Raw genomic sequence first — 26,705 nt, 5'->3', positions numbered from 1 at the left:
GTCTGGGGGAGACAGCTATTTATCCGATGCGGGTCCTTGACAAATTGACTGGGCAGTGCTAGAGAGGACAATCCCTCTGACCCCGGGCGGTGCTGGAGCGGAAAGCGGGATCCTCCCACCTGCTCCCTACCCACAGCTGCGCGCACCTCCGCGGAGATGCGCATCTCCACCTGCGGATGTGCTGCGGCCAGCTACCCGCCCCAGCCCGCCCGGATACCCTCTCCCTGTTGGAGGGGTTTGGGCTGCAGCCGTCAGGCCCTTTCAAGGGAGATTTCCGCTCCCTCTGCGGCGGAACCTTCTCCCCAGGTTCCGGGAAGGTCACCAAAGCTGAGATCTGCCCTGCAGGTGACCCAGTTCTAAGCCCACGCTGGAGGGCCCACTTTGGTAAAAATTGTTTGGTCTGGCAACATCCGGGTCATATATCAGAGAGGTCGTTTGGGGTTTTTAGAGCGCTGACAAACGATTTGAACCCGAAATTTAATTCCACCCAATATGGAATGCAACCTAATGTACTCACTGGTCCCTAATTGAAGATAACTTAGACCCTGGTGTCGCAGATTCTGCAGTGGATTCGCTCCAAAAGCCTACAGCGTTTGCTTTTACAGTTAATACACCTAACGAGAAAAGAACAAACCAATTCATTCATTCTCTATTTCTAATCTTAATTTATTTCTTAGAATTTATTTCTGTCGTTAATATATGAAGTGCTACATTAAAATCTTCTCAAAACAAAGAAGTTTGTACTAAATATCGACCGGCAAAGATAAATAGGTAATTTTGTAACTTGAAATACAATCAAAAGGATTTATTTTCCCAACAGTATATGCTTTTAATGTAATTTATTGTTGCCTCAGCTTTAAGGCCAACAATGTATTATAGTAACGCAACGATGTAAGACTAGACATCTAAAATACAAAATTCTGAACAGGAACTTGGAGTACTGATGACAAGTAAACACGATCACTTTGCTTTTAGAATCTGAAACAGCACTTTTTGGACAATCTCTAAAAAGCTCTGCGTCAAGTGGTGTTGTTAATTTCTTTCATCGTTTGCCTTTATTTTGGTTAAAGACCTAACACTGACAGAGTCATTTGAATAAATTCTTTCTTATTCAGTAAGAGAAATCGGATCCCTTCAGTTAAAAAAGATGAAAGTTCAGTGTGCCCAGAAGATGAGGGTTTTCGCCCTTTTGATAGAGACTATTTGAACCTGAAAATTTTGCGTGGCTATCTGTCTTGCTAAAAGTCAGGGCGAGGAGATAATGTGTAATCTGGCTCTGATTTCTTCTGGAAAGAAAACATTGAAATGACTGCTCATTTATCACTGTGCCCACCCTCCCCCTCTTCCACCTTGGTTTAATTGACTATGTAACACCGAGCTGTTTGTGTCTTCCCTTGACTGTTGGAAATGAAAGCAGCTCCGTTGAAGGGAGAGTTTTAAATTATCAGGTTTATTATGGAAAGAAATCATAAGAAAAACGTATAGGAAGTGGTTGAAAAACTCTACCATCAGCAAAAACACTGGCGAACCATCCAAATTTTGTGATGACTCATCAGGTTTTTCTTCTTGTATGACTGCTTGGTGAATCTGCATATGTAGGTTCCCTGACTAATAGTAACTAATTAAGAGTTAAGGTACTGTTTGTGACACTATCCTTAAACTGATTGCAAGAATACCTACTACAGTGGCTATGGAAATTGAAATGATCAGATGATTTGTTTCTAGCCCGGATAGTTATTTTAGCCAAATAGGCACAGCATTTATTTTCTCTAAGTAGATGCCTAATATCACAAGAGAAAAAAAAAAAGTCTGTATGTATATATAAGATTCAATCTCATTGTAATCATTTATATAATATTAAAACAATAATAAGATACATTTTTCAGTGATCTTATTAGTCAGGATTTCTTAAAATGGTAATCCACAATTTTGACAAGAAATCAATGAAACAACTACTCCCAAATACTGTCTGAGAATGTATAAATTAGAACAATCTAAAAATGTTCAAAATTATTATTTAAATTATTTAAGAATACATATGCCCTTTAACCTAGCAATTCTATTTCAGCGAATTTGTTCAACATAAAGAATTAATTAATATCATATGGGGTGTGGATAAGGATTCTTATTTAAGGAATGCTCATAATAACAAAAAACTGGAAACAAATACGTACAACAGGAAAAATGATTTTGCCATTCATTTGTGTCATAGAACATTTCGTGACATCCAAAGATATTTATAACATGTAAGATAACAAAATGAATTATTATAAAATACAATTCAATGTTTTGTAAAAAATATATTTATAGAAAACATTTCAGAAGATATATATGTAGGTGGTTTATCACAGGGTAATTATATTCTACTTTTTTGTTCAAAAGTTTTATATTATATATATGAAATTTTAAACTACAGAAAGATTATGTGCTAGAAAGCAAGTCTTCCCTTTTCATGCTTTTATCCATGTTGCTACTGGAGTTGTTGGCTTTTTCCATATTGGTTCACAAAGTTCTTAATAGATTAAGGAAATAAACCCTCTTTCTAGCATGTACTTCCAAGTATTTCTCCTATTTGAAATCTGTGTTTTGATTTTGTTTATATTTAAAATATGTATGGAAGCATATTTATCAGTCTTTTCTTTCATGGCTTTCAGGTTTCATGTTTGTTTGGAAAGCCACATTCCCCCTGCCTCCCCCCCACACACACTAGAATTAAATTTTTAAAAAGTTTCTCACTTTTCTTCTACGTTTCATAGTTTTAATTTTTTACTTTTAAATCGTTAGTCCATTTAGAATTTGAGTTCAAGCAGTGAAGTAAGGATACAGCCTATTTGTCCTAACAGAGTTTATTAAGGAATGTATTTTTCCATTGATCTGAAATAAGACCATTTTCAAAAATTAAATTTTCATTTATATTTGGATTTCTAGATTCCTCATATTGTTCCAACCATGTGTCTGTTTACTCAGGTGCCAACACACAATTATTTAAATTAATATAATTTTATAATATATTTTAATATAGGGTACCATTCCTCCCTTATTACCTTATTATTTTTTATATTATTTTTTGGAATATATCTAGCAATATAAAATCCAGTTTATCTAACTTAAATTTTTTTCTTTGTATTTGTATTGATATTACATTATATTTATTAATTAAATAGGGAGACTTGATGTCTTCAAAATATTGAGTCTTCAGACCAAGAGCAATATAAGTTTTCATGGTGGGTTTTTAAAACAAATGCTCCTCAATGAGTATTACACTGCCCAGAAGGAATTGTATTCTGTGAATTAAAAGTATATGTTCTTAAACTTATAAGATCTTGAGCAAGTTCCACGAACACTTTGTACCTCCTTTTTCTCATGAGTAAAACAGAAATAATAATAGCACCTACTTCAGAGAGTTGTAATGAGAATTCAACGAGAAGCTCCTCAAAGCACAAACTGTGTGCAGCAGTAGTAAGTGTTCAATACATATTTCCTATTACTAGATACTGAACATTGCCTTTTGAATTTTTTCCTAAGTGTTTAATTCTTTGTTGTTATTATTGTTGTAAATGGAACCTTTTCCTCTTTTTTTCTTTTCTAGCAGATTGTTACTTGTATTAAGAAAATTGTTGATTTTATGTATCAATTTACAAACTGCCATCTTTATTAATTCTATTATTCTTTCTGTAGCTTTTCAGTAGGTTCTCTTCAATTACCCAAGTATGTAATTTTATCATCTGAAAACATTTATAAACAATTATACATTGTTCTCCTGAAAACAATTGTAAATTGTCTCTCTCCAATGAAGTTTTACTAACCCATTTCTTCCTCTTGTATAATTGCCTTGGCTAAGACTACTAGAACAATTAAGAATCATAGTAGAGATAATATAAATTTTTTGTCCTTGGCTTCAATGAGAATGTGTCTAGTTCCTTGTCACATTACAGAAGCTTCTATTTAGTTATGCTTTTTTTAGTAAGTCAATGTTAAATTTTATCAGATGACTTTAGCACATACAGACGTGACTCTGTGGGGTTTTTTCCTGAGACCAATTAACATAATGAATATATTGATGGATTTCCTAATATTAAATATCATTGTGTTCATACATATAAAAGTGTATAAGTACACTTATGTGTATCATATTAGTCTGTTCATATGCTGCTTAGTTCTATTTACTCATATTTTGTTTAGGATCTTTGAGACGATTTCCACAAAAATAGACTAGAGTTCTTGGGCATGGTGAATGGCTATTACAAGTTCAAGTATAATAGCATTTTAAAAATTTGGTGTCAATATTATACTCGCTTCATAAAAATAACTTAGAAACGTTTTTCTCTCTACTCTCTGAAACTGCTTAAGTAAATGCAGTTATCTGTCCTTTAGAGACTACAGAATGATAAAATCATCTAGTTCTGTTGTTTTTTTGGTGAGGAGAGTGGTGGAAAGTCTTGACAACTTTTCATTTTTTCTAAGGACTATTAGTCCTCATCTGCCTCATCTGGTTTGAGTTTTACTATATCATATTTTTCTTCAAAATTATGCATTTTTATCTCCACAGCAGGACACAGTAAATTTTCATAATGTCAAGCTATGAGAAAAGGCATGGAAGATACTACTCCTTTCTATATCACCACATCAGTGAAGATGCCATATTTAGATCTACCTCCCACCAAAAACTACTATTAGTCTTTAGCTTAAAAGTAATGATAAGCATGATATCCTGGCCCCACCAAAAAAAAAAAAAGGAATGAGAAAAAAAGGATTTTAAACAGAGAACTGAATTCATTAGATTCATGTTTTCAAAGGTCACTCCAGCAGCATCATGAAGAATGGATAGAGGGGGGCAAGAAAGGATGTGGTAGGACCACTTTGAACAAATCCAGTTGCAGCTATTAAGGTGAGGGGTGGTGGTACCTTGAACAATAATGTTGGTTGGGAAGATGAAAGAAGTGAATAGATTCCATAGCTTTTTAGGAGGTAGAATCAACAGAACTTGTGATAGATTATCCTCTATGGAAGGTGGGAGAGAAAGAAATGTCGAGAATCAGTCCTGAGTTTCTGGCTTCTGTAGTTGATGCTGTTCCAGAGGAACGAGGCTCACATGATCTGTGTCCATGGCTTGGGAACAGAGATGACCATGGAAACAGGAGTATCTCAATTTCAAGACTCATGAAAATGTGAGCATAATTAAGAAGTTAGTATACATATCTAAGAAATTAATATAGGCATCTGCAGATATTACAAAGATACCAAACCATGTCCCTGAAATAGTTCAAACAATTATAAAAAGATGGATCCCCAAGAATCCACCTCTGAGAGAATACCATCTTATCTGACAAGGAAAGGCATCTGGCAATTACTCCACTGAGAAAGATTTCTATCAGAAAGGGGTAATTAGGAAGCAGTGTGAAGCAGTGGAGAAATACCAGTCAGGAAAACCTGGATTCCATCAACTTCTCCCTGCTGCTGAATGAGTGAACTTGGGTGGATAATCACTCTAAGTATTAGTTTTATGTCTGTAAAGGGAGATGATAACATCTACCTAAAAATGTTATTATGAGGATTTAACATGATGACACATGTCAAGCACTCAACCCTCCTGGTACACAGTAGCTCTTTCCCTTCAAATCAGAAGTCTTTCAAATTATTACTACATTTGCTTTTAATAAACAGGTAATTCCTGAGTAAATCAGCCAGTCCTTCACACTTTAGTGCAAATTATTTACTGCCTTTTAAATAAAAATATCACTTTTGGAGGCTAATATTGATGAAATGAGTTTGTAATCTTATAAATTCTTAATAATGAATGCAGAAAGAATTATTACAAAGGGTATATAAACCTGTATTTCTATAAAATGACCAAATGCATTGAAGGAACGTAAAACACAGTACTGTCACAGTGAAATTTGGTCTTTTAAAAGGCAGAGGACATTGATTTTTCTAATATATTTCTTTGCTTTGAACTTCTTTAAATGTCATATGGGAGAAAGGTACTCTTATAACTGTATAACACAGCTTAAAAGTTTCATCAAAATTATAACAATGATACAGTTCTAATTGTGTTATAAAGATATTAAGAGCTCAAATATTTTAACTGCCTTGAAATTGTTGTGTTAGTCAATGCTTATTAAAATGCATAAATTAAAGCCATGGCTTTATAGTCATTTTGTTATACAAAGATTTTCATGGTACGTGGGTTTGCTCAAACACGCAGCTTATAATTCACTAAAAGTTCACATTGCAGACTATAATGATTAATTTCTCTAGAAACTTTAGGTTAAGATATACACCTAAATGACCAGAGAAGTAGCATATTTTACTTAGAGAAAGGGGAAGAAAAAGAACCGTAACCTGGAGCATGTAAGAAACACAAGATAGAATATGTAATAGCAAGAGGTCATGCTCATAGAGAATTTCGAATGTGCTAATTTCTGTGTGTGTATGTGTGTGTGTAATCTCACTTAGTCCTCTTAACCACCCTATGAAACTAAAAGAGGTTAATCATGCCCAAGCTCATACAGCCAGAGAGAAGCAGAACTGGGAACAACCCATCCATCTGGCTCCAAACCTGGCTGTGCTAGTCTGTCTCTCATAGGTACCCATTTCTCTCGAGCAGCCAGTTCATGGAAAGAAGACAAGGGTCACAATACACTAAGGATCCCTTTCTGCTTCAGACCTGTCTATTTTGTGGTCAACAAACCAAACTCTTATATTTGGAGCACAGACCTAAATCTAAAAAACAGCTTTAGTAGAAAAATGCCTTAGTTCAAAACATGTGTGAAATGAAAGGAAGAAAAAAGAAATCGAACATTGCACCTGCTGATTGCAGTTTGCAGCTATAGCCTGCTGCCCTAAGCAGTGTGCTGTAGCTAACTAAGCACCTTGCATTCCAACCTGATGAATAAGATGGCGATAAAGATGAACAAGGTAAAGTCCACAGGGCCTTGTATGTTACTTGACACATGGAAAGTTCTAATATATATTTGCAGACTGGAAAAAGGAGCCTGAGTGTTGGACAACAAGAATGGGTTGTTACAGGTGTTGATAGCGTTATTTTATATATTTAAGAAGAGTCCTTCTGAAACAGGGATAATCCCTGTTGTTTGTACATTGTATTTGCTCAGTTTATTGATTTTACAATTTTATTAGAAGCGAACACTATTATACAACTAATAAATCAAAAGCTATAACTTAACAAAGTAATTCAACCATTTCAATAATATTTTCAAATTTACTTAATCAAAATTCTCATTGAATTGAACTCCCAAAGCTAATATATTAGATATATATAAACACTTTGAAGAACTCACACAGATGATCACAATGATTATAAAACTTCCTATTACACTTAAGTGGATTAAAATGTATTAATACCTTGAATTTAAATTTGCTCCTTCATCTTCCCTATACTTACTCACATTAAAAAAATAATTTTCCAAGTTCTAAACAGATGATATTCAAAATATTTAACAACCTGTACTGTTAACTAAGGAGAATTGGGTGCCTGTAGTACTAAAGCAAGCTCCTAAGTGCCCCTACTTTCCTGGCCTTTCAGTTGTCCCAGGCATAAACCCTTTTAGATAAATCCGGGGAGATCTGTGGAAGTACAAGGCAGAATTGAGGAGGCAGGTGACAAGACTGGAGTATTTACTGACCTGAATGAAAGTATCTGAAATTTAACCAATGGCATGGCCATCTTTGTACTTACCAACTGAATATCAACACTTCTTACAATAATATTACAAGACTCAGAAAAGAAAGGCTATTTTTTCAGACCAGCCAAGGTTAATCTGGATTGTTGACCAACTGACCAATTGAATGGGGCACAGTGTCTGCTCACACCATCTACAATGACTTGAACCCTAACCAGAGATATCTGATTGGGCCCATTTTGATGGCTGGATTTTAACCACCATAATTTTTCAAAGAATACAAGGCTCTGACAAATAATTTTGATATCTCACAACCTTAGTTATTTTCTCTATTTGATGCTTTTTTTAAGGTTTTCTTTATCATCATTGTAAAAACATATTTTCATCTTGCATAACTTGTGCCTGGGCTGGTTTGATAAGGCTGGAAGCCTCTGAAAAATCTGGTTCACTGTAATCCCAATTATTCCTTCTTATCAGTAATCAGTATGACACAAGAAGTTAGTTTGAAGGAGAAAGTAAAGAGTTTAGTTTTGGATGTGCTGCCTGCAAGATATATTCATATGGAAATGACCAGGAGGCATATGAAAATTCATTCTTAGCCTTTAGAATTAAATCCAGAGTAAAGACTTAATTGGAGAACTACGTACAGAAATGGTAATAAAGATTTGAAAATGGATGTGATCATTCAATGTAAAAGGAATGAGAAAACCAGCAATAGAAATTTGAGAAATGTCCATATTTAGGTGATTTGTGTAAGAAGACAGTGAAAATAAAACAAATGATCAAACATAAACATAAAGTACATAGTGTCACAGGATCCAAACAAAGGGAAAATAATTTTAATATATACAGAGAAAGTGATGTAGCCTTGTTTGAAATAACAACAACAAAATGTTAATAACCTAAATGGATCAGTCAGCAAATAATTAAATTATGGTTCAGTAATACCATAGACTATTACACAACCATTGGAATGAGGTAAATCTATGCTTGCTACCTGGGAAAGATTTCCAAGTCATATTGTTAAATTTACAAGTAAATCACAGAAATATATATATATATTTATATATTATGATTTATGTATATTATGATTCCAAATAATGTAAGAGAAAAATGAAAAGCATTGCATAATACAAATGTAGGACCTATATATATATATTCTTGCACATATCTATAAATCTAGAGCTATCTATTGATCAATTGATTGATAGATATACATAGAATATAGTACTTGTAGGATTTTTAGGTTGATCACCACACTGAAAAATCGGGCTTGAGAAAAGTCTGAAGTAGGACTTTCTTATTTTGATTAAGATACTTCTGCTTTGTTTGAAGCTTTACAATAAAACTATACTTAAGCACTACTTGGGTAAATGGTAATAAACTATATATAATTTTTGTAATAAACCAACAATAAGCCAGCAACCAACGCTGTAGGAAGAAACCAAAGAGAATGAAAATGAAGGGAAAGGCCATTGTTTTATGATTAGCAATTTGATGGTGGACTAAAAAGAGCAAGTTCAGAATACCGGTAAGGAAAGAATCCTGATTACAAGGGTGAGAAGAGGTGAAAGGAGTTGGGGGGGGGGGGAGTCACAGATACCACCTACTCAAGATTTTTATCTGTGCCTTGGGGAAAGACTAAAGAAAACTGGTAACCAGAGACTTTCTCAGGATTAAATTTGGGAGATATTCAGTGAGCCCGTCAGAGCTGTTGAGTTGCCATGAGACCTTTTGCTGGAGCTTGGGAGAAGATCGTTCGCTCTTTCCCCCCACCTCCCACTGAGGTTATACATGGGAGGAGGTGTAACTAGACCTTCAGCCAGCAATTCTGATTCCATCTGGAGTCTGATAAAGAAATCAACCTAGCAGAAGGCAGCAGAGAAACATGGGCTGAATTCTGATGATGAAATTAGGCACCAATCCTCAATATGTTGAACCAACTATATCCTTGGACTTTTTACCTGTAAGAACCAATAAATTTCCCTTTGCTTATTAAATCATGATGAGTTTTCTGTCACTTGACACAGAACCCACCTAAAGGCTTATTTTTATTTGGGACTCTATCTAAATAATTTATGAAAGAACATCTTAAAGTGAATTTCACAAATAACCAAAAAAAATTAGTATGGCCATTTATTTCAGCATCTGTCCTATAGCTCTTACCAGAAGAACTTGCTAACCAACACTGTAATAACATTGGGTGGTTTGGATTTCACCTCCTCTCCTTTCCTTTCCCTCCTCTCTAATGGAGCTGCTTAATGAGTAGTGAAAAGTCCCAAAAGGTGAATGAGAAAGAGAAGAGGATAATCAATCCCAAAGGCAGTGAACTCCAAAGATATTCAGCCGGTAAAAAATTGTTTGGCCTCACTGAAGTTATCGCCTTCAGCTAGTTCTTCCTGGCATACTGATGGAGAGTGGCTAGTAGATTTTCTTTTGAATGTAATATTTGAAATATTCAGAGCTATCAAAGAATGTCTTTCTTAGAAATATAAATCTGTTTCTGTGTTATTTGAGAAGACATAATAAGTTAATGAACTTCATAAAACTTAGGGGGTTGTATCCGGTTCATTTCATGGTTATATCATACAATGATATAATTGTACAATATTTGATCCACACAAAAGAAATTTGTGCAGTACATATGTAAGTTATGAAACATAGTAATAAAAAACATTACTATAATAATGAATGCTTGTCCCCCCCAAAAAAAAAATTCATATGTTGAAAGCTAATCCCCAGTGTGATGGTATTTGGCAGTGAGGTTTTGGGAGATGATTTGGTCATAAGGGCAGAACTCTCATGAATGGGATTAGTGGTCTTATAAAAAAGACCCTACAGAGTTTCTTAGCCCCTTCTACCATGTGAGGACACAGTGCAAACATGACACCAGGAAGCAGGCTCTCACCAGCCTCAGAATCTGCCAATGCCTTATCTTGGACTTCCCAAACTCCAGAACTGTGAGAAGTAAATTTCTCTTGTTTATAAGCCGCAAATTCTATAGTATTGTGTTATAGCTGACCAAATGGACTAAGACAAACACCTAGTACCACTATTCAACATAAAAACTAGAACACTGCCAACACCAGTGAATTTAATTTTGCGTTCCATCAGTCACATCCCTTTACTAACCCTAGATAAAATCAGTATTCTGAATTTTGTTTTCAACCTCCCCATATGTTTCTATATAATTTATTAAATATGTATATATTATATAATATTTTATATAATGTATATATATCCCTATACAATCATAGTGTATGTAGTCTTCTATGCTTTGATTTTTCATTCAACATTGTTTCATCCATAATGTTGAGTGTAACTGTAGTTCATGTAATTTTCCCTGCTGTATAATAGTAAGCATTTGTTTTCTGTATTGTTATTCAGTTTTTTCCTCTTTCTTCAAACCTAATGTAACCTGGGAGCTTGGGAGTGGAATATATCCCAGCCAGTGTCTGTGTAAATAGGAACATAGTTTCTCTCTCAGGAGTTATTTATATAGAGAAAAAGCTGCCGACTCTCTACATTACAGCCTTCCTAGAACAAATTGAGTGTAATCTTCATAAGAAACCTGAGTAAAAACTATGAGGAACTAGTCAGAATACTCCATTATGGTTTTCAAAAGTGAAAGGAAAGTTCTTACCTTGTTGCTTCTCTTTAAAACACTGAACATATATTTGTTAATACTAAAGTCAAAGTTATGCCCCTTAGTTGGGTCTGTGTTTCCATGCTATGCCAAATACCCAGTTAAAAATTAAAATGCAAGAATATCATTCACCAATTAAAAGGAATAAAATGCTAATACATGCTATATTTTGGATGAACCTCAAAAACATTATGCTAAGTGAAATAAGGAAGATGCAAAAGATCGCATAACGTTTGATTTATATCACTTATGGTTTATATAACATGCCTAGAAAAGGCAAATTTATAGACATAGAAAGCAGATCAGTGATTGCCTGGGGCTGGGGGCAGGAGTGAGGAGTAACTGCAAATGGGCAAGAGGGAACTTCTTGGAGTGACAGAAATGGTCTAAAGTTAGATTGTGACGATAGTGATGGCTGCATATCTCTATAAATTTACTAAAATCATTGAATTACAAGGGTGGAGTTTGTGGTATATAAATTATACTTCAATAAAGCTGCCGAAAATTAAAGTGCTGTCATAATATCTCTAAAGTATTAAATCTAATTCTTTGTTGTTGTTGTTGTTGTTGTTTGATTTCACTTAATTAATGCAATCTATAAATTATTTGGGCTTTTGAAGAAACAGCTTCAGTCTGTTAAATTTTAACATTTACACGGACTGTTTAACTAGTCCATTTTATTTTATTTATTTTTAAGATCTTTTTGATGTGGACCATTTTTAAAGTCTTTATTGAATTTGTTACAAATTGCTTCCGTTTTATGTTTTGGTTTTTTGGCCATGAAGCATGTGGGATCTTAGCTCCCTGACCAGGGATTGAACCCACACCCTCTGCATTGGAAGGTGAAGTCTTAACCACTAGACCACCAGGGAAGTCCCTTAACTAGCCCATTTTAAAGTAAAGCTAGAATGGGAGAGGTCCAGCAACTTGAAAAGACCTGCCATTGAAGATGGCAACTGAGTAAGAATGAGTTGGATTACTTGCTAAGGGGGCCTAAAATATGACATTGGGAAGATAATTACCACTCCACATACAGGGAGAGAAATCTTAAAACAGCAGCAGTTTCCCAAGGGATTCTATGTCATGATGAGGAGGGATTACAGGAAACTTCTACTAACACTTTATTTTCCTTCCTGGAGCGCCCGGAGAGGTTTCAGTAACTCGGTGGACAGGTCAATGGCTACTTACACTATAGAGTTACCCACAGCCCTCATGATAACTTATGCCTTGCCTACTCCTTTAAAAACCCTCTTTCTTTTTGTCAGAGGCATTTAAGTTTTGTGTTTCCACAAGTTTGTAACTCAGCTGAGTTTGGTTTGTGACCTGGTAGTTGTTAATTGAAATAGGACATCACCAAACATGCCTTGAAAGGAAACCAACTATAGAAAGCCAGGACTAAAAGGATGAGTTGGCCAAGTCGATCCCACTCTTTTGGATATAATTTTGAATGAAACAGCATTTTTATCACAAAATGGACAGACCTAAAGGTAAAATATAAGAAAAGAAAGCTAAAATATTCAAGAATTTTTTAAAATTTATAATTATGTTTGTGAAGCAGAGAAGGAAAGCAATTGGTTAGATAATTTAAGCATTTTCCCGAAATACCAGTTTTGTCTCAGTTATCTGGATATTTCAGGAGAAAAATATTGGCATGGATTGTGCTAAAGATGAAAATTCTTCTAATTGTTTTGCATATGTACAAACAATGTAAGTGAAGTATATTAGTGTAGAGTTTAACATTCTAGGAACAAGTAGTCAAAAAAAGACATTATCACTCTCAACATTTTCCTTGTAGAGAAAATTGTGAGATGACAGAGCACGTAGCCATCTGACAAATAGCCATCAGCCTAGTTTGCATGACTTTTGAATTTGTTACAAATTATTTTAAAAAAGAATCTTATTCCGGATATTTTGTTTCTCAACAGGTTTGAGTTTCTATGGCACCAAATACTTATTAAATAGACATCAGTTACTTGATTTAAAAATTCATGAGCTCTCTAGGATTTGAGAAAGAATGTTTTATTCTTACATGTCATTTATTTTCCATAGTGAAAGATATAATAATATCTACAGGGGCTTTAAGATAATATTATTCTTTTAACTAGTTTCACTTGGTATGTGTCAATACCACTGCTAGTATCAAAGATGGAAGTCTAATACAACATGAGTTGTTTTTATATGCCAATGTTTTATTTTAAACCACACACACATACATCTGAACCACATTACTCAATAATTTAGAGATGATAGTGCACCTAGAAAATTCATCTCAATTAATACACCTTTAACACTATGGGACCCAGCCCTGCTGTCATCAGGTTAAATAGGAGGGCTCTGAGACCCAGTGAAGTTAAATTAAGGGACTTGTCCAAGTTCACACAACTAACTGGTTCTATAAGCAGAACTTAGACCCAGTCCCTTAGTGTCATACTTGCCACAATAACTTAAGAGAAAAACATAAGAACAAAAATCATAATTCTATTAAGAACATTCACGTTTTATAATTTAACAGGATGTGATCATTACACTATACATCCAACATTTAGTTCACTCTTCTGCCCAAATTCATTTGAGAAGTGTTATACCCTACCCTTCCTGGGTAGATTGTCTCACTGTGGTCAGTTCTGCAATTGAGTTAAAAGAAAAAAGAACTTATTCATGTGAGGGGCAGTTTAGTATTTGCCTAAAATTCTGGCTGAAAATAATACTGGCTTTATCTAAAATATGTCACAGTGACCAGTTTAAAAAAAAACCAGTACAGTCAATCAACAGTTTGTTTTGTCTATTGAGTAACCCTCAAAAACACATTTAGCAAATTTCAGTACTGAATTGATCTAACCCATGTCTGTTTCTGTGTGGGAGCTATGTGGTATACTCAAATGCAATGGATGAAGAATTCCTAAATTCTTCTACTAATGGGTTCTTTAGAATTGATTTAGAGCTTCTAACTAAAGAATGTCCTCCTTTCTCTAGGAGGATTGCCCTTTGCAAATTTTAAGAATAAGTATCAGATGACCCTTCTTGTCATAGACCATGGATTTAAAGCTCTTCTTCCTAATGATTCCTCAGAAAAAGAAAACCAAGACAAACAAAGCCTGAGGTTTGTTGTTCTTATTGTTGTAATTGTGGTTGGTATAACAACATTGGATGCAGTAAACTCTCAAATGACAGAAGAGTCCTAGGCATATCCTGAGTAGATTGAAAGTTGGAAATAATAATAAATAAGAAAAACCATTTTCCAGCTGTAATTTCCAAAGATAACTGCTATGGGCTGATTTGTGTCCTCCCTGCCCCCAAATTCATGTCAAAGCCCTAACCCCCAATGTAACTGTATTTGGAGATAGGGCTTTTAGGACGTAATTAAGGTTAGGTGAGGTCGTAAATGTGGGGTCCAATAGCATCGGTGGACTTATAAGAAGAGGAAGAGAGAGAGACCGCTCTCTTTCTCTCCCTCATCAGAAGTACTCAGAAGGAAGACCATGTGAGGACACGGCAAGAAAGTGGCCATCTACAAGCCAGGAAGAGCGTTCTCGCCAGAAACCAACCAGGCTGCTACCAGGATCTCTGACTTCCAGCGTCCAGAACAGTGAGAAAACAAATGTTTGTTGTTTAAGCCACTCAGTCTATGGTATTTTGCTGACTAAGATGATAAACTATTAGCAAACCTTAAAAATATATCAGAAAAGTAAAACACTTTTAAAAAGCTTTCCACTTGCTCTAAACCCTTATAAATTTACCTGCTGCATGATCAGATTAATAGAAATTAAACAAGCAATTTACAGGGTTTCAGTTAGGGCCAATAGTAGGTAGTAAACAGCCTTAACAACCTGCACATTTTTTCTGGTCACTTCTCAAGAGCAGTAACTTTAAAAAGTCATTTTACTGAGAGTAAGTTAATGACAGCATTTGCTGGAACGGCTCATATTGATGAGTTTGCTCAGATGAGTAGTCAGAAGTAGATTGTTAAACATTTTTCAACTAATTCTGAGCTCCAAATAAGAAGTGAAGCCCACTGGTACTCTGAACAAATTGTAAACTTCATAGAGAACTTGTGATCTGCCTTTTCTATCCGAATCAAACAAAATATTCTACTCTAGCTATGGTTAACTTGATCCTTTATGCTACAAATACACTGGCAGAAAATAAATTGGCTTCCCTTCTTTCTACTAATGGATCCCCTTATATTCAGAGACTATATTTCCAAAATTTCCTTGTACTAAAGAGGCTAATAGAATGGAAGCAGAAGTGATATGTATAACTTCTAGATCCCATTATTATAAAGAACCTGCTCGCCCTCTACCCTCTTTTTCCTCCCTCCTGGGGGCTGGTGAGGGTAAGCTGACTTTACCTATGTATGTGAAGTCATCCAGCTCCCAAAGGATTACAGAGTAACAAGACAGAAGGAACCTGGGTGCCTGGGTATCTTTGTGAAGTAGAGTCACCCATCCACTCTGGACCACCTGCCAAGGTTTACACTATAAGAAAGAGAGAAGTAAATTTGTGACTTGTCTGAGCCACTGTATGTTGGAGTTGTGTTTAGTCCTCTAAACAGTGTGCATATCTTACAGTTTACAGTGTGCCTTCCATATGCTATGTTCTAGAACATCCATCCATTCAACAACTACTTTTTAAGTACATCTTATGTGTTAGTGCTACTCTAGGCTCTGAACACACTACTAAGCCAAGCACACAAAGTCCCTGAACTCAGGAAAACTTTCATTACAGTGATGGGGGAGGAAATGGGGCAGAGAGACAATAACAAAGTAAATACAAATAAACACAATAATTTCAAAACAGTAACAGTAGTTTAAAGTGAAGGCTCTACACTCAGATTAGCCCATGTTTAAACCCAGATTTTGCCATTTATCCCCTGTAGTGGCCAGCCTCCAAGAATGACCCTGCCAATAGAAACATGCACACTGAACCACACCTCCTCTTTTATAGACCCCTCCCCTTGAATCTGAGCAGGCTCTATGACTCACTTTTGACCAATAGAATGAGGCCAAAGTGATGCTGTGTGTCTTCCAAGGTTAGGACATAGAAGACTTTCAGCTTCCACCTGGATCTTATGGAATGCTCACCCAGAAAGGGGTCAGCTGTCATGTAACAAGATCAACTGCCTGAGACTGCCAGGCTGAGGAAGCCATGTGGAGAGGCTGTACAGAGAGAGATGTCCGGCCAGACCAACCCTAGCTGTCCTGCCCATCCTGGTGTGTGAATGAAGAAGTCATCTTTGACGTTCAGCCTAATCAAGCCTTCAGATGACTCAGCTGCCTTCTGACTGCAACAGCATGAGAGACCCCAAGTGAGAACCAGCCAGCTAAGCCCAATCAACCAGAGAACCAAGAGAAATGACACTAACTTAAGCCACCAATTTGGATTATAACACAACAGGAGCCAACTGGATCACCAGCTTCATGAATTAAGCACATTTCTTAATCTCTCTGTACCTCCATTTTCTCACCTCCAAGGTTACTATCTCATAAGGTTGCTACTAGAACTAAGTGAGTTAATCTGGAAAGTGCTTACAACAGTGCCTGGTTTGTGGTAAACATTTAGTAAACATTTAGTAAATGTTGGCTATTATTATTTATGATCAATAAATAAAATAGGATGATGGGACAGAAATATTCATACTGGATGTTCTTACCTAGAAGATGACCCTTGAACTTAGACCTGAAAAGTAAGGACTCCACCATGCAGAGAGCCAGAGAGGAGCCTCCAAACAGAGAGAGGAGTGAGGACAAGGATCCTGGGGTGGCAATGATACAGTGTTTTTGAGAGATACAGACATGGCCAGTGTGATTGGAGGGTGGCGAGCAAAACAGAATCATGTAAGCCATGATAAGGAATTTGGATTTTGTATTAAACACAATAGAAAGCTTTGAGGGATTTTAAGAAGGGGAATGACTTGGATCACTCTGTTGGAAGACGATTTTAGAAAGACAAGAATGGAAGCAGAAAGAGCATTTAGAAGACTTTTGTAGTCATCTTAGTAAAAGACTTTGGTGACTTGAACCAGTGTTTAGCAGGGGGGATGGAGAGAAGAGGGCAGATTTGAGGATGTGTTCATTGAATGAGTGGCCCTTGGGCTGCCCATCAGGTCCCCATGGTAGAAATGAGATTTATTTTAACAAGGCCACTTTGGAACTTACATTACTGTAACCCCTTAGACAGAGTTCAAATCATTATACCCCAGGACGGCTCAAGTTTGTCTCATTTTGTATAGTTCAGGGTTCAGTTGCTACAGATTCTTGTTACTAAATAGGGGATAATAGAATATAAGTTTTCTCACCCATTTCTTATTATTATTCAAACAGGAAAAGCAATTCAAAGCAATCTGGCTTAGTGGAAGGAACATTACAAGGCAAATCAGGACACAGGTTCAAGTGGCAATACTGTAGCTGACCACTTATATGAGCCTGCACAGAATTCTTGACCACTTATGGGCCTTCTTGATTCTCAGCCCCTTCCAATTCTAAAAGTCTATCACTTTGGAGCTCTATTTTAAAATACTACATTACCTGGACATATTTTATGCTCATGAGGTCAGGAGTCACATTCTAAGTACTTTCTTGATGGTCCCAGGATCTAAACTCCATGACTCATGATTTTTGGTTCCTTGAGGCTAAAAGCACCTGCCACAAGGACGTAATTACAAGCAGATCATCACCAGAAAGAAGCTTTGATTTTATTTTTTGCCCATCTTACCCTAACCTGACAGGAAGGGGCCTGACAGTAAGTTGGTCTCTTTGTTTTATTGCCATCAATAAGCCATATTTAACATAAAATGCTTTATAGGCATCTTTCATATAATCCATAAAATTTATTCTTTTTAGGAAAACTTGGGAGGTTTTGCTCAGGCTTTACACTAAGACACAGAAAAGTCATCACTCAAGCAAGTTTTTCTAAAACTTCATTGTTACGGGTGGAAAGCCTCTGGCACACATTTCTACTAGGATTTCCATTTCATAGACTCACAGACATAGAAAACAAACTTAAAGGGTGGGGAGGGATAAATTGGGAATTTGGAATTAACAGATACACACTACTATATATAAAATAAATAAGCAACAAGGACCTACTGTATAGCACAGGGAACTATATTCAATATCTTGTAATACCCTATAATAACCTTGTATAACCTGTAATGGAAAATAATCTGGAAAAGAGATATATACTTGCTGTACACCTGAAACATTGTAAATCAACTATACTTCAATTAAAAATTGCAAATATAACTTTTTAAAAAGATTTCTATTTCATATAGCAGCTCTTTCTTTAGTGGTGACAACAGAAAGGAGAGATTCTACATAAAATGGGAGAATGGAGGCAAAGAACCTCACATGGCACCTGACAGGAGAGTTGTTCAGTTTCTCCTCTCTTCTCTCCTAATATTGAGCAGGTCTAATAAAATATGCTAGTGTTAGAAGACTTAGGATGACATCAAACTCGATTTGTAAAAATTTCACTTCTCACTATCTGCCTGAGTTTCTTTCAGCTCACTTGCTCCTTAAGGTAAAATCTGTCTTTCACGTGCACAGGCCTTGTTGCTTTCAGAGTTACATTTTGGAGCATGTGGGATGCAAGGTTAACTCTTGGATCTGAAAACCATAATGAGTCTTTCTTTGGACTTTATTGTTGCTGTCTGCCAGCTTTAAGTTTTAGTGCTGTAGCATTGGATCTACAGTTCATTGAATTAAATGAAAAGGAGGGGGACAGTAAGGTGAACACCAAGAGGACTTCTGAACACTGATCATAAGTGGTGCCCCATAGGAAAAGAATATGAAAAATAATGTATATACAGTATATGCATAACCGAATCACTTTGCTGTACAGCAGAAATTAACACATTATAAATCAACTATATGTCAATAAAATAAATTTTAAAAAATGGTGTCAGGTAAAGATAATAGCATCACCATCACTGATGTCCTTACATAGCCCCCAATCTCACTCACTAGTGCTGTATTCACTTTGGCCATCAAAATATAACAGGCCAGCATCATTATAATTTGAAATCAGTAAGGGGAGATAATGCTCACCTGACAACATAAGTTAAAACTTAACAAAATAGAGTCAAATTTCACTAGTCTTATAAGCTGAAGATGGAAAATAATCAATTAGCGGCAAAGGATACAATGGCAATTATGTCCAATGGATAAAGAGGTGTTAATTTGCATAGAAGGTCAGCACATCGTTGAAGTGGTGTTGGTTACCATCAAACAAAGATAATAACACATCTGGAGGTGTTAATTAAAGGTGAAGAAAGAAAGATAGAATTGGCAGTTTCGCCAATTTGTCAGCCTGCGTGCCTCCTGGCCAACTAGTAGGGAGTGTGAGAAAAGGACTAAAATTCAAGTTTAAAGACATATTTCCCTGCCCCCTGGGAAAGAGAATGTGATGATGGTAGATGAAGTCAGTTCAAAAGAAGCCCTGATGTTTTTCTTCTCATAAAAAAGGAAGCAAATTATCCCATCCAAGTGCAACTGAATCAAATTTGAACTTCCTGAAAATTTATCAGTTGATAAATGAGGATTTACGTTCAAGGATACATTCCATGCCTAATCTTCATTTTACTACTTTTGGAGATAAATCTTCCGTAGCATTGAAATCTTTCAAAGATAGCCTTTCTTGCAGAACAAATTGTTAGAAGTGTGCAACAAATTGGCCAGATGTCTCTGAGGCACAAATTCTCTCTTAAAAGTAAGGTAAGAACTTTTAGTAACTACCTCATGCTCTCACACCACTAGTTTTCTACTTAGTTCTTTGAAATTGTAATGTTCAAAGGATTTCTCTTGTTATTGAAAGAGTTAATACAGTTTCTCAAAAATGCTTCTCTTCTCACAGAATTATAGTTTATATTTTGGGAGAATCTGGCACAGCTTAAGTTACAGCTTAACTGATTTTCTCAGTAGAATCCAACAATAAGTCATTTCCCCCACCCATCTGTCCCTAAGTGTTTATTAGCTGGGTAGACACAAAATGTCAAGAGGAAAAAGTATTATTCATCTTAATCTACTGTCTTCAAGACTGAACATCAGGTACCTAAATAACAGCCTTCTTCATAGCTTGCTCCCAAACAGGTAGCTATTGCTTAGAGGGTTTTTACAAATACCCCAAGTTCATTATCAACCCACTAGCCCTTCCCAGACTAAATGTATCACTGCAGGGTAAGTGGACTTAATTCTCACTTATCTAAAAAATAATACTCATTGCTAGGCACAAAAAACAGCTTGTGGCATGAAGCTAGTTTTGCTCCTTTCCAGAAATTGCTGTTTTTAAGTTTCAAACCTTAGAAAAATCAGAGAGCAGAAATCTATTCGGATGTATACATTACTATGATTGTTGCTATTCCCCAAACAGCCTCAGCAGCTTACCAACTGAAGGGTAGCAGAAAACCAGACCTTCTCCCTCCAGTAGGAAAAGTACTCTAAGCAAAATCTTCTAGCTTACTAGCCTGGTATGTGGTAAGGCCATAGTTCTGATTCTTAATTATCATCCCATTCCAGAGCCCAAATAAATAAATTACCTGTGGTGATTCTGCAGATATCTCAGTAGCTACACACACACACGTTTCACAAAGTATTGGCCAATGCCCACTTTCACATAGCTCTTTGAGTCTAAAAATAACTGAAACTTTCATGTCTTACCAAGATTGAGAAAAGGGAGGGAAAATCAAAGAAAACTAATTTGGGAATCAGAGGGGAAACATTTAACAGGCCTGTTGGGTGTTCTCTTAATGCTGTCTTGGATCTCAGATTAAATTATTACACTTTCTGTGTTGTAGTGCTGGGTCATTTGTGCATGAGGACAAAGGCAACTTCAACTTGATATTTCTATCATCCCTGCTGTGTGAAGAGTCCTTTTCCTGGTTTATAACATCAATCACTCTCGCAATAAATCTTGGTAGTGGATATGGTCATTTAAATCTCCACCTGCACAAACAACAGAAAATAAGAGAGCCCATAAATCTCTACACCGGTGATTAACAAATTTTGGATCCTGGGCAAAGATATTATGGGGGCGGGGGTGTCTCACTAATTCATTAATAAAGACTGATTTGCTGACAATCTGTTTAGTTTACAGCATAGGGGGAAAGCAAACAAGACCCTGCTAACAAAACAAAATGTTAGAGGTTAGTGAATTCCCAGCTGAGCCCAGGATTAGAGATATGGTATCTTAATGTAGGAGAGGGGTGCAGATTCCGAGCCAAAAGCTCAGAATCCGCTCTTGCATTTTGTTCTAGCCCCTCATCATCAATGCTTAATTGCAAGGAAAGAAAACCTGGAGAACTAGTAAGAAAGATTCATGCATTCTGTCTCTCTGATTTCATTTCATCGATGTCATTCAATCCCTTGGTTTCTGGTTCCCTTTGCTTTTCTACTGACTCCCCAGATTTTCTTCTTCTACAGGAAAGATGGTCGAGGCTGGAGTTAGAGATGGAAAAAAGAACCTTCTGAACAGGACATTTTGCTTAACGTTTTGTAATGTCAGCTTTACATGCAGAACCCTGGTAGCCAAGAGGATGTAAGGAGAAGGCGAAGGCAGCAGGCAGCACTGGGAGGGAGGAAACCAGAAGTCCCGGACAAGGTGATATCTGAGAGCAACTAACATTCTTAAGACAATATTAACTGCACTTCTAGAAAGAAATTTAGGGGAAAGTTTTAATTTCATTAAGAAAAGATTATCGACTACCAAAATGTTTTCCACACACCAGTATTACTCTATCTCATTTCCTCCACTCCCCCTAAACTGTGTGTGGTTGTGTGTGGGTGTGCAATGGTCAAGTCTGTTCATGTACACACCGGCAGTTCCTCGATATCTTTAAAGTGACCAGGTGTAGATGGATTCTTTGGTACTTTCTCTGTCATCACCCTAATGATCCTAGAAAGCACTTATTGTCTTAATTCACCAGAGTTAAGGTGTGAAGATATCTTGGGAAAGCCACAGAGCCTTATAGGGTGTTGGCAGGAGGTGGTTGATCCCTGCCTGCATTTTAATTGGTGTTTTCTGGGGGGAAGCGGGGAGCCAGAGGATGCTAGTGAGATTTGTGGGTGGAAGGCCCAGAAAGAGCAAAAGGATGTGCTCGTTTTCCTAAAGTTCTCAGTTTCAGGCAGCTATGACCTGTTAAGAAGGAAAGCGGGCCTTAGGAGATGGGCCCCCCCGGAGAAGGAGCTTCAGTAGGGCCCGCTCCTCCCCAGACCAGCCAAGAGTGGGAGAAGGTGACTGGTATTTGCGTCCTGCAATGGAGTTGATTCACATTGCAAGCTGGAAATCAGGGGCTGTGCGTGAGAGTTTCCCTCCGGTTGTGAAAGGGGTCTAAGAGAGTTGCTGGGGCCTGGCAGGCCCCTCCCCTGGGCTGCAAGGATCCGCCTCTATTCCCCAGATAAATTCCTAGTGTCCACCAAATTCCTCAGCGCTCTCTCACACTCCTCTACGGCCACGACTCCGGGGGTGGGGAAACAGAGCGTCGGCTTCCTGCCCGCAGAAGCCCTCGCGGCTCCTTCTCAAGACTCTGCGGAGGGGAAAGGGGTGTGAGACCCAACCAGACCCGCAACTCCCGGCTCCCAAGCCGAGGTGGCTACCCCACACTCCACGTTCGGGGGGTCCACTGGTTTCGGGGTCTGTCTCCTCTCTTCCCTTTCTCCTCTCTCCCTTCCCTGTCTCTCTCATCCTCTCTCCCAAACATGTCCACCGGCTCCCTCAGCGATGTGGACGACCTTCAAGAGGTGGAGATGCTGGACTGCGACGGGCTGAAAATGGACTCGAGCAAGGAGTTTGTGACTTCCAACGAGAGCACCGAGGAGAGCTCCAACTGCGAGGCCGGCTCTCCCCAGAAGGGCCGCGGCGGCCTGGGCAAGAGGAGGAAGGCTCCCACCAAGAAGAGCCCCTTGAGCGGGGTCAGCCAGGAAGGGAAGCAGGTCCAGCGCAACGCGGCCAACGCGCGCGAGCGGGCCCGGATGCGGGTGCTGAGCAAGGCCTTCTCCAGGCTCAAGACCACGCTGCCCTGGGTGCCCCCGGACACCAAGCTCTCCAAGCTGGACACGCTTAGGCTGGCGTCCAGCTACATCGCCCACTTGAGGCAGATCCTGGCCAACGACAAGTACGAGAACGGTTATATTCACCCGGTCAACCTGGTAAGTTCTCCGGTGCGGCGGCGGCGGCGTCCCGGGGAGGGGGGCGGGGGCGACCCAGCGCGGTGGCAGTGGGTCCCCGGTGAGAGGGTGCGCGCCAGCCTGGGAGCCGCGCATCTCAGTCACCGCCAGCCAGAGTCTCTAGGGAACCGGTGCAGGCGATCCCCACACGGCCCTCACTCTCTGCCTTTCAAGCCGCGGGAACGCGTTGATTTATGCGAGTACTTGACGTGGCAGCCCAATTAGGAGTTCGCACGAGTATCGAGCTGGCAAAGAAGAGGGATCCCTCCGCACTCGCGCCAGCGCCTCCAGGGCCGGTGCGGGACAGCGAACGCAGACAAGATGCTGCGCGCTGAGGCGGAATTTTAGTAATCCTTTTATTCTTCTTTCAGCTGAAGAGTAGAACTTGATTCCCCTCCCCCTCTAATTCCTGTAAATAAGAACAGCCAACTCTGTTTCTTTCCCAAGGATATGTAGAACCTTTACATATGGACACATCATGCCCCCCCATAATTGTCACATAAGTCCCCAACTATTTAAATATTCTGCCCTTCTCCTATAGGTGGATTAACATTTTCGAATCCCAGAATTTCTAGCAAATACCAGCATAATCAGAACATTATCACGAGTATTAGTGTAATAAGTAATATTAAAATAGGTCACTCTCCTTCAAGTTTAAGAACATGTTACTTTTTATCTTAAAAAATAATGCTCATTTTTCTCAACCGCATTTTACTGTTTAAGAACTATATTTTAATTCCTTTTTCATTTGATTTAATTTTAAACCTTCCAGGGGCTAAAGAAAAACAAAAACTAACTACCACCTCTGTTTATATATGATAAGAAGGAGAGGTTTTCCTCTTAAAAGTCTTCTTATCGGTGGGCACTAGCGAGAGAGGTTTGAAGGTTTGAATTGTCTTCTCTCTGAATTGGTTTCAGGAATTGGGGGTGGGGGGGAATGCAAAACCACATTTTGCTGTGAAAAATATTTTTCCTTCTAATTAAAAGTCAGGGTTTTTGAATGAGTAAACAGCTTTTAAAAATCTGGAACGAAAATGAAAGCAGTGCCTTCATTTACAACTGCTGCTGCCTTCATCTTTGAATAAGAAACTTAAGTGAGCTTTATTATACACAGAACGGAGAAGGGAAGAGAAAGCTATGCTTGCTCAGCCCAGTAGGAACACAAGTGAAAATACACGGTTATATTCTTTTATTAACATTATTTGTTTTTAAGAGCTGGCGATTAATTTAGAAACTGTGGTTAAAACCGGCGTTTGTGATGGAGGAAACCAAAGATAGAAGTAGGGAAATCCATGGGGGTGAAAGAGAGAGGGCTGGGAAGCCTGACCAGGACGTCAGAAGAGGGCCAGCAGGGCGCTTCACCTTGAACCCGGTGCCCAGTGGTGCGAGGTCCTTCTCGGCTTCCCTGCTCCGGTTCACCCTAGCATCTGCCTCCGGGCTGTGGCAGGGCAGGAGCCACTGTGGGCTTTCCAAGGGTCTCCTCTCTTGGGTTTCACTTCGAACCCAGGGCGAGCCCCTCTTTGCTCTACCACCTCGAGCTGTGGCTTGGCGCCAACGCTGCTTTCTGCTTTACCCAGCCACAGGGCGCACTAGGTCACCGGGAAAACTGCAGAGATAACGGGCCTCTCCAACTCACTGCCTGCCCCCCACCGCGCCCTTTCCTTTGGGCGCCCTTTCCTTTGGTCTCAGGCTCCCGCCTCATCCCACCCCTCCTCCATGGCCACTTACCTCCTCCACCCTCTTCTCTCCTGCAGACGTGGCCCTTTATGGTGGCCGGGAAACCCGAGAGTGACCTGAAAGAAGTGGTGACCGCAAGCCGCTTATGTGGAACCACGGCGTCCTGACCTTGGAGGTGCGAGTCTGGGAAAGGCGCGCTCCCGGGGCGGGGGGTGGGGAGCGGGCCCCGGGAAGGCGACCCTTGCCCTCCCTGCTCTCTGTCTCTTCTTCCCCCTTGCAACTCTCCTCTCCCTTTCCCACCCCTCGAGAACACTTTACAGCGACGAGGAGATTCGTTTCCAAACCAGAGGACATCAATTGTACTTACAACGATTCCCATCTATTTAACTTTATTAACTTCTACCGTGAATGACTCTGCGAGCCTTGCTGGTCCAAGTGCAATATGTAATTATAAATATATAAATAGATAATAAGAGCCTATCAATGTGTATCTTTTGTACAATATGTTGTAAAATGTAGATCATAGAATAGCTGACTTTGACAGTCACATTTATAAAGTAATTCACTTAAAGATATATATTTTTTTTCAAACAAGTTTTTGCTACTTTCAAAAATAAATCTTTCTTTATATTGCTAAAAGCCCTGACATTTGGTGTGATTTTTTAAAATATATATTTGGAATAGAAAGATGGGGAACTATGGGGGAGCTATATAATAAAAGTGGTTCTTTTGAATCTCAATCCAAACTTCTAGAGATAGACAAGGACTAAATACGATTTCCACTATGAAGATGCAGATCATATTTTGCACTGAAACCTCAGAAAGAAACTAGTCCATCAAGTTTGCACGTTACTTTTCAGACAACTAGAAATAATGTAACTGTAAACAAAGAAAGGGAAGGATTCAAGTTATCAACAGCTATACAATTCAAGAGAAAAACACACCAGAAAAGAAGAATCTGATTTTCAGTTGTTCCACAGTTTAATTGCTAACATGAGCAGGAAGGTAATCTCCACATTCTATAACTTTCCAGGCGCGTACATGAACCCAAGCAACCCATAGCTGCAAAACAGTGAAGAAATACTGGGAGCGATGAAAAACGTAAATGCCATACCTTTGGAATGTGTTTTACGATTTTCAAAGGGCTGCAACGTGTATTATATATTTCTTATTAATAATTGACGATTACTTATAACAACGCGCATGCCTGCCTTTCGGTTACATTAGCCAGCGCGTTCAGCTCCTCTCCACGACTTCCGGTGGATTGGGTTTTAATTTAAACATCTTCCACGCTACGGAACAGCTCATTGGGGAAGATTAAGTTGAGATAAACAGAGAGGCGCGTCCGAGGAGCCTGGGACCGGGTTCCCTCGCTGCCCCAGCGCAGCCAGCGGCGGCCGATGCGCCAGATGCCACCGGGGCTGTTTAATGTTCGGGGTTATGACCGCAGTGTTTACAAGACGTCTTCGGTTATTTATACTGTTATTCCTCGCAGAGGGCCTTGAAACTTCCGCTTCATTTGCTCTTTCTTTTCGATTTTTTTTTTTTTTTTCCTTTTTCTCGGCTCAGTTAGGTACCTTG

The 26,705-nt window shown here is 38.5% G+C and overlaps 1 protein-coding gene and 1 long non-coding RNA gene across 3 annotated transcripts in view; one reads left to right on the top strand and one right to left on the bottom strand.

Moving 5' to 3' along the window:
• The window catches only part of LOC132500030 (uncharacterized), a 37,931-nt gene extending 14,336 nt beyond the window's left edge, over positions 1–23,595 (bottom strand). The window contains exon 1 of the long non-coding RNA XR_009533956.1: positions 23,418–23,595. This is a non-coding gene — a long non-coding RNA (uncharacterized LOC132500030). The remainder of the gene's footprint in view (positions 1–23,417) is intronic.
• TCF21 (transcription factor 21) lies at positions 22,731–25,763 on the top strand. Of its 2 annotated transcripts, XM_060114821.1 has the most exons (3): positions 22,731–23,429; positions 25,202–25,299; positions 25,433–25,763. In XM_060114821.1, exons 1-2 carry the CDS (start codon positions 22,980–22,982, stop codon positions 25,289–25,291), a joined length of 540 nt encoding a protein of 179 aa, XP_059970804.1. In that variant the 5' UTR covers positions 22,731–22,979; the 3' UTR covers positions 25,292–25,299; positions 25,433–25,763. The 2 variants fall into 2 exon arrangements, with proteins under 2 accessions (XP_059970804.1, XP_059970803.1); XM_060114820.1 differs by having other exon boundaries at positions 25,202–25,763.
• The last annotated feature ends 942 nt before the right edge of the window (positions 25,764–26,705 follow it).

This window comes from Mesoplodon densirostris, chromosome 12, assembly GCF_025265405.1.
Source record: "Mesoplodon densirostris isolate mMesDen1 chromosome 12, mMesDen1 primary haplotype, whole genome shotgun sequence".
Taxonomy (NCBI): Eukaryota; Metazoa; Chordata; class Mammalia; order Artiodactyla; family Ziphiidae; genus Mesoplodon; species Mesoplodon densirostris.
The sequence above is the reverse complement of the archived record's forward strand: the minus strand, read 5'-3'. Positions and strand labels throughout refer to the sequence as shown.

Excerpts from the sequence above, each read along its gene's own strand:
- TCF21 (XM_060114821.1), top strand. The coding sequence starts at position 22,980 with ATGTCCACCGGCTCCCTCAGCGATGTGGACGACCTTCAAGAGGTGGAG. Across the intron at positions 23,430-25,201 it reads ATATTCACCCGGTCAACCTG|ACGTGGCCCTTTATGGTGGC; the intron begins GTAAGTTCTCCG and ends TCTCTCCTGCAG.